The 8,205-nt window shown below is 50.6% G+C and overlaps 1 protein-coding gene and 1 long non-coding RNA gene across 9 annotated transcripts in view; one reads left to right on the forward strand and one right to left on the reverse strand.

Moving 5' to 3' along the window:
• Positions 1-7,802, forward strand: part of LOC101164133 (gamma-adducin) — a 138,527-nt gene extending 130,725 nt beyond the window's left edge. For all 8 annotated transcript variants that reach the window (XM_023951081.1, XM_023951103.1, XM_023951043.1 and 5 more), the window contains one exon: positions 4,922-7,802. In XM_023951081.1, coding sequence (XP_023806849.1) covers positions 4,922-5,166 — 245 coding nt within the window. In that variant the 3' untranslated portion in view covers positions 5,167-7,802. The remainder of the gene's footprint in view (positions 1-4,921) is intronic.
• Positions 826-4,125, reverse strand: LOC111947082. The gene is made up of 2 exons (XR_002872884.1): positions 4,043-4,125; positions 826-892 (listed from the first exon to the last, which is right to left on the reverse strand). It is a non-coding gene; the product is annotated as an uncharacterized LOC111947082 (long non-coding RNA).
• Positions 7,803-8,205: the final 403 nt, after the last annotated feature.

Genomic DNA, 8,205 nt, shown 5'->3' on the forward strand with positions numbered 1-8,205 from the left:
GACATCTCAGGTTTGTTGACGTTGGGTTTTTCCTTTTACAGGGCAGTACTTACAAGGTATTCAAGTGGTATTTACATGGTACTTTTTTGTACCTACTCAGAACTTACATGGTATTTGCTGTCTATTCATGTGGTACTATTTGGATCATACTTTTGTGGTACCTACTAGGTATTCATGCTGTACACACTGGGTATTTCCGTAGTACCTACTGGGTTTCTACATGTTGTGTTAATGTGTCTTTTGTAGTATCTACCACATGGAAGAACAAATAAAGTTGCTTGTATTTACTTACTGTATGTTTATGGTATTTGCCATGTGTAACAAGGGAGTAGGTCCATGGAAATACCCTGTAGGTACTGTACGCCAAAGGAAGCCTTCCCGACGTAACTGTGAGAAACAAAAGAGTCCAAGCCTCGGTACGAGTTGTAAACAACAACTGTTGGGCTGAGTTTGTGTCACAAAAACACAAACTACACAAAAGCTGTGACCCTCTGACGGCCGCTGGTGAGGCTGGCCGCTGGTCTCGGTGGGTCCCGGTTGGAAACACTTGATCAGTTTGTGAGTCTTTGCTGTTTGCGTGTAGCTACACAACGCTGTGGCCTGGATTGTGTAAGCGGCATGTTTGACCCACAGAGGAAGACGCTACAATACCGAGCTGTTATGTAAAGAGTAATTACAGGAGTGGGCGGGCTCTGCTGCTCGCCGCTTCATTCAGTCAAAACGAGGCCGCGCTCGGCTTTGGCGATCGGGTCACTGAGCTTTCATGCCGGATAACAGGAAATATGGGAAAGTGTGAGTGAGAGGAGCACAAATCACACATTTTTTAAATAATTTATTCAAGAGCAAATCCTCAAAGTGCGAAACAAAGAAACCAAAAGACGTGGATTCAAACCTGTGACTCTTCTTCTTCTTCTTTCTCTTTCGGCTTTTCCCATCAGGGGTCGCCACAGCGAATCATCCTTTTCCACCTCACTCTATCATGGACATCTTCTACCCTAACATTAGCCAACTTCATGTCCTCTGTTAAGACATCCAAATATCTCCTCTTTGGTCGTCCTCTTGCCCTCCGGCCAGGCAGCTCCATCTCCAACATCCTTCTACCAATATATCCACTATCCCTCCTCTGAACATGTCCAAACCATCTCAGTCTGGCTTCTCTGACTTTGTCGCTAACACAGGCAACATGAGCCGTCCCTCTGATGTACTCGTTCCTTATCCTGTCTAACCTGGTCACTCCTAAGGAGAACCTCAACATCTTCATCTCTGCTACCTCCATCTCAGCCTCTTGTCTCTGTCTCACTGCTACCGTCTCTAACCCATAGAGCAGAGCTGGTCTCACCACTGTCTTGTACACCTTTCCTTTGAGTCTTGCTGACACTCTTCTGTCACACAACACTCCTGACACTTTCCTCCAACCGCTCCAACCTGCCTGCACTCGCCTCTTCACCTCTTTTCCACAATCCCCATCACACTGAACTGTTGACCCCAAGTACTTAAACTCCTGCACCTTCTTCACCTCAGCCCCCTGTAACCTAACGCTTCTACCTTGATCCCTCTCGTTCAGACACATGTATTCTGTCTTACTACGACTGACCTTCATACCTCTTCTTTCCAGAGCAAACCTCCACCTCTCTAGCTGTTCCTCCACCTGCTCTCTACTCTCACTGCAAATTACAATGTCATCCGCAAACATCATTGTCCAGGGAGATTCCTGTCTTACCTTGTCTGTCAGCCTGTCCATCAGCATAGCAAACAAAAAAGGACTCAAAGCTGATCCTTGGTGTAGTCCCACCTCCACCTTGAACTCCTCTGTCTGACCTACAGCACATCTCACCACCGTCATACTTCTCTCATACATGTCCTGAACTACTCTGACATACTTCTCTGCCACTCCAGACGACCTCATACAGTACCACAGCTCCTCCCTCGGCACCCTGTCATACGCCTTCTCTAAATCTACGAACACACAATGCAGCTCCTTCTGACCTTCTCTGTACTTTTCCATCAACATTCTCAAAGCAAAAATGGCATCAGTGGTGCTCTTACGGGGCATGAAACCATACTGCTGCTCACAAATCTCCACCTTCTTCCTAAGCCTGGCTTCCACTACTCTTTCCCACAGCTTCATTGTGTGGCTCATCAACTTTATTCCTCTATAGTTGCTGCAGTTCTGCGTGTCACCCTTGTTCTTAAAGATCGGGACCAGAACGCTTCTCCTCCATTCCTCAGGCATCTTCTCACTCTCTAGAATCCTATTGAACAACCTTGTTAGAAATTCCACTGCTGTCTCTCCTAGGCACTTCCATACCTCCACAGGTACGTCATCAGGACCAACGGCCTTTCCGCTCTTCATCCTTTTCAGAGCCTTCCTAACCTCATCCTTTCCAATCTCTGCTACTTCCTGCTCCACAACAACCACATCTTCCTCCCTTCTTTCCCTGTCATTTTCCTCGTTCATCAGCTCCTCAAAATACTCCTTCCATCTTTTCTGTACACTCTCTTGGGTTGTTAGCACCTTTCCATCTCTGTCCTTAATCACCCTTATCTGTTGCACGTCCTTCCCATCTCTGTCTGGCTAGCCTGTACAAGTCCTTTTCTCCTTCCTTTGTGTCTAACCTGTCATATAGCTCATCGTAAGCTTTCTGTTTGGCCTTTGCCACCTCTCTCTTCACTCTACGCTGCGCTTCCTTGTACTCCTGTCTACCTTCCTCAGTCCTTTCTACATCCCACTTCCTTTTAGCCAACCTCTTCCTCTGGACGCATTCCTGTACTTCCTCGTTCCACCACCAAGTCTCTTTACCGTCTTTCCTCTTTCCAGATGACACACCTAGCACCTTCCTACCTGTTTCCCTGATAATCTCTGCTGTAGTTTCCCAGTCCTCTGGAAGCTCATCCTGACCACCCAGGACCTGCCTCAACTTCTGCCTAAATTCCTCACAAGTTTCTTCATTCTGTAGCTTCCACCACTTGGTCTTCTTTTCTGTTTTCCCTCTCTTCTTCTTCCTGACCTCCAGAGTCATCTTACACACCACCATGCGGTGCTGTCTGGCTACACTCTCTCCTACCACCACTTTGCAGTCATTAACCTCTCTCAAATGACCTCGTCTACATAGGATGTAGTCCACCTGAGTACTCCTACCTCCACTTCTGTATGTCACTCTATGTTCCTCTCTCTTCTGGAAGTAAGTGTTGACTACAGCCATTTCCATCCTCTTCGCAAAGTCCACCACCATCTGTCCCTCCAGATTCCTTTCCTTCACACCAAACCTGCCCATCACCTCCTCATCACCTCTGTTGCCCTCACCAACATGCCCATTAAAGTCTGCTCCAATAACAACTCTCTCTCCTCTGGGAAAACTCTCTATGACCTCATCCAACTCACTCCAGAATCTCTCCTTCACTTCTAAGTCACAGCCAACCTGTGGCGCATACCCACTGACTACATTCACCATCACCCCTTCAATTTCTAACTTTAGGCTCATCATCCTGTCTGAGACTCTTTTCACTTCTAGAACACTGTTTACAAACTCCCCCTTCAGAATCACTCCTACCCCGTTTCTCTTCCTATCAACACCATGATAGAACAGTTTGTATCCTCCTCCAATACTACGTGCCTTGCTGCCCTTCCACCTTGTCTCCTGCACACACAGTACATCTACCTTCCTTCTCTCCATCATGTCTGCCAGCTCTCTGCCTTTCCCTGTCATTGTGCCAATGTTAAGAGTCCCTATTCTCAAACCTATGTTCCTGCCTTTTCCCTTCTCTCTCTGGCCACGGACCCTTCTGCCTCCCCTCTTTCTTCCACCAACAGTAGTCAAATTTCCACCGACACCCTGTAGGTTAACAGCATCGGTGGCGGTCGTTGTTAACCCGGGCCTCGACCGATCCGGTATGTCTAAAGTGTTGTGGATGATTCGCATGGTTATTTTGGCAATTTTTACGCCGGATGCCCTTCCTGACGCAACCCTCTCTATTTATCCGGGCTTGGGACCGGCACAGAAGTTACTGGCTTGCAACCCCTGTGGCTAGATTGGATTCAAACCTGTGACATTAAGAAGAAATGGCAGCATTTACAGCAGAACGAAAGGATTTGTCAGATTCTGGAGTTGGTCCCACATAGAAAGAGGATCTGTAACGTTTGAATACATCACAAGGATTCAGGAAATCACATGATCTGATTTTAAAGAATGTGTTTGAATAATGGAGCAGAAATGAAGAATTTATCTTCTACAAACGACCTTTTAGCTCCTCCATCCTCCACTGGTTCCCTGTATTTATGTCAACTTGTTATCTTTATCAAAGACGCCCTTTAAGAGTCAGACTCTGCCAGGACCAAAGAGCTGTCACAGGACACCAGATCTGAACCAACCCTCAGCACGGGGGTGGAAGCGTCATGCTGTGGGGCTGCTCTGCTGTGAACCGGACAGGATGACGGAAAGAATAAATATGTGGGAAGAAACCTCGTTCCATCAGCGAGAGCACGGAGGATCGCCATGGCAACGAACAAGTGCCGATGTAAAGAGCATTTCAAGGTTCTGGAGCGGACTATCCCGTCTCAGGAGCTCAATCCACCGGAGAAGGGTTGAGAGTCTGTGTTGCCCAGAAACATCAGAGCTCTGGAGAAAATCTGCATGGAGGAATGGACCAAAACAGCATCTGCAGTGAAGACCAACAGGAAACCTTTTTCATTGAAGGCCAAAGCTACGTTACAAAGTGTTTTTTGTATTTTCTGCTCCATTAAATAAATCAATTCTGTAAAAATCTCTCGTGTTTTCATTCCGTCTGCTGCTGTTGGAGCGTCTGCACGGAGACGCCGCGGCGGCGTGTTGGCGGGCCACAGGCTCATCTCATCTCTGTAAGCGGGACGCCTTTGCAGAATGTGTTTTTGACGAGACCCGTTTGGGTTTTCCTTCTTCTGCAGAGATCCACCCGGGCCTGACGAACGGCAAAGACAACCACGAGGAGGAGGAGCTGTCCAAGCGCGTCAGCGCGCTGACCACCAGCGTGGAGAGCGTGGAGATCACGGTGCGCGCCGGCGAGAAGATCGAGGAGGCGCTGTCCCCGGAGAGCTCCCCCTCCAAGTCCCCCAACACCAAGAAGAAGAAGAAGTTCCGCACCCCCTCCTTCCTGAAGAAAAACAAAAAGAAGGAGAAGACGGAGGCCTAAAGCAGAGGATCAGCATGGGGGGGTGCACGGGAAAAGGAGAGCCCCCCCCTCTCTGTCTTTGATGTTTGTCCTTTGAAGATGTCTTTTTATGTTCATAATTTTATTTGATTTTTTAACCAGATGTTTTATGTGCAGCAGATGCCGTTAGTTTGGAGTTAGAAACTGGAAAAGTCTCAGAGTGACGGTTGGGATATGATGGGGGGGCGTCGGCTCAGGACAAACGGCGAGGATGATGTCACGGCGCCCGGGGGGGCCACAGGGATCCAGAAAAACGTCTTTCTGCTCCTCTCAGTTTTCTGGAATGGTTGGATTGCAGCATGTGGAGTTTTCTATTGTAATCTTGCTGCCTGGAAGCCAGCCGACATTTTTCACTGGAAGCTGGTGGCTGAAGGTTTGTGTCCACCTCCAGCCTCCTGACGGGGGCTTCAGAGACGCCTGTTGGTTCCAATGGGGGGGGGGGGCAGCAAAACCCATATTTATGTAGCAATCTCACACCTTCTACTCGTCATCAGGGTGTGTTTTTGCCGAATGTGGGGTTCATTTTAGTCCAGCATTGCTGTTTGTCTCTTGTTTGTCATGAAATGAAATCTGAATCTTTCTATTGCAAACAGGTTTGGTTTTAGTCTGCATTATTTTGTACCACTTTGGGAGCTTTTCCAGAGAATTCAGATGTTACATCTTTGTTTGTTTTTTAGTAGAAAAAAGTTCTATTTAGTTGACTTTTTCTGTAGGAATCAACTTCTCAAGTAACATCCTGGTCCTCAGAGCACAAAGTCATCACTCAACACGTTTGAAACTGGAAATGTGGGCTAGAATGCATTGGTTCAATGCAGCACCTCCTGTACGGCTGCAGGGCGTGGTGACTGCAGGGCGTGGTGACTGCAGGGCGTGGCGGTTGCAGGGCGTGGCGGCTGCAAGGCGTGGCGGCTGCAGGGAATGGCGGCTGCAGGGCATGGCGGCTGCAGGGCGTGGCGGCTGCAGGGCGTGGCGGCTGCAAGGCGTGGCGGCTGCAGGGCGTGGCGGCTGCAAGGCGTGGCACCTGCAGGGCGTGGCGATTGCAGGGCGTGGCGATTGCAGGGCGTGGCGACTGCAGGGCGTGGCGATTGCAGGGCGTGGCGATTGCAGGGCGTGGCGGTTGCAGGGCGTGGCGGCTGCAGGGCATGGCGGCTGCAGGGCGTGGCGGCTGCAAGGCGTGGCGGCTGCAGGGCGTGGCGGCTGCAGGGCGTGGCGATTGCAGGGCGTGGCGGTTGCAGGGCGTGGCGGTTGCAGGGCGTGGCGGCTGCAGGGAGTGGCGATTGCAGGGCGTGGCGGCTGCAAGGCGTGGCGGCTGCAGGGAATGGCGGCTGCAGGGCATGGCGGCTGCAGGGCGTGGCGGCTGCAGGGCGTGGCGATTGCAGGGCGTGGCGGTTGCAGGGCGTGGCGGTTGCAGGGCGTGGCGGCTGCAGGGAGTGGCGATTGCAGGGCGTGGCGGTTGCAGGGCGTGGCGGCTGCAAGGCGTGGCGGCTGCAGGGCATGGCGGCTGCAGGGCATGGCGGCTGCAGGGCGTGGCGGCTGCAGGGCGTGGCGGCTGCAAGGCGTGGCGGCTGCAGGGCGTGGCGGCTGCAAGGCGTGGCGGCTGCAGGGCGTGGCGGCTGCAAGGCGTGGCGGCTGCAGGGCGTGGCACCAGTGAAGGACAGAGTGAGGCTTTTGGCAGAAGTAGTGTAAGTGGAGAAAGCAAAGAGATGATGTCTGAGAGCCGTCAGGACCAAGAAAGTGCAGCGGATGGAGAGACCAACTCTCTGGTGTCACATTTGACCCGTCAAGCGCCAGCCGCCAGCGACATGTGGGTCGTGGCGTGGAGGCGTGTTGTGTGTAACCAGGTCCTGGTTCTGCCCTCACAGGCGCTGTGGAGCGGTGCAGCTGCTGCGTGGACTCCCGTCTAGAGCAGCTATGTCTCCTTTTCCGTTTGTCAGAACTGGAACTTTCACACATTGAGACTTTGATTTCAAACCTGTTGGCTGTTTCTAAAGCCTCCACTGTTGCAACACAGCTGCTCCGGCGGCGTGTGATGCGGCCCGAACTGGACGCACCGTTATCCCAGCTAGCAATGTGAAGTCTTGGATTTGCAGGGAGGGGGACCTTAAGGTGCAGCTTCCGGTGGGTTGGGCTCGGGGCGAGAGCGGCCATCGCTCAACTCAAAGGTGGAGAAGCTTGTAACTGAAGAGGGGGGGGCGGCGTGGACGGCGTGAAGCTACCGCCGCAGTTTGATCTCTCAGTTTTCCGTTTCTCCGCTGCCTTTAGATTCATCTCTTCCATTCTTCACCGTTTCTTTCCGTTTGCAGAGATCCTAGGCTTCTTTCTTTAATTCAAATTAACCCTTTGAGGGCAGAAAGTGCTCAGAAATGAGCATGGCAGGCTTTATTGCCCCATCCTGTTCTGTTTTCTGACCTTTTGCACCTTTCCCGACTAATGCCTCTCCTCCCTCCAAAAAAATGAAATAAAGAGGATAAAAAGAAGCTGTTTTGCTTTGGCGTCGCCGCGTGAGCCGAGCTGCTTTCTGACCTGTGAACATCAGACATGAATGCTTATCTAATGGAGTTGCTTTAAATGTATTGCTAATCCATGTAAATTGACAAATAAAACAGTATTTTAAGGAATATGACTTTATTTTTTTATGTGTCCATCACATGTCATGTTTAGTTCAACATCAGACACTCACCTCCGCTCTCCCATCATCATCAACGTGCTTGGATGTGCACGGATCGGTGCCTTTGTCATTGTTATAAACAGAAACAGGAATATGTAAATGTGGAAAAAGCACATTGGAGACGCCGAGTCCTTCTGCTGTCGGTCGCCGTTCAGCATGACGGCTGTAGATGTTGTTGTGGGGGATTCTTTCTCAGAAAAGAGGAGCTTTTAAGGGACTCTTGGTGGTTCAGGGATCCAGGAGGATCTCCTGAGAACTTTAGGACGGAGGTCTTTGAACACAGTTGTGTTGAAAGTGCTGATGAGACAGTTGGTGACGTTAGAACGCTGTTTTCTCACCTGAGCGAGTCCAAA

The sequence above is a fragment of the Oryzias latipes genome, chromosome 1 (assembly GCF_002234675.1).
Source record: "Oryzias latipes chromosome 1, ASM223467v1".
Lineage (NCBI taxonomy): Eukaryota > Metazoa > Chordata > Actinopteri > Beloniformes > Adrianichthyidae > Oryzias > Oryzias latipes.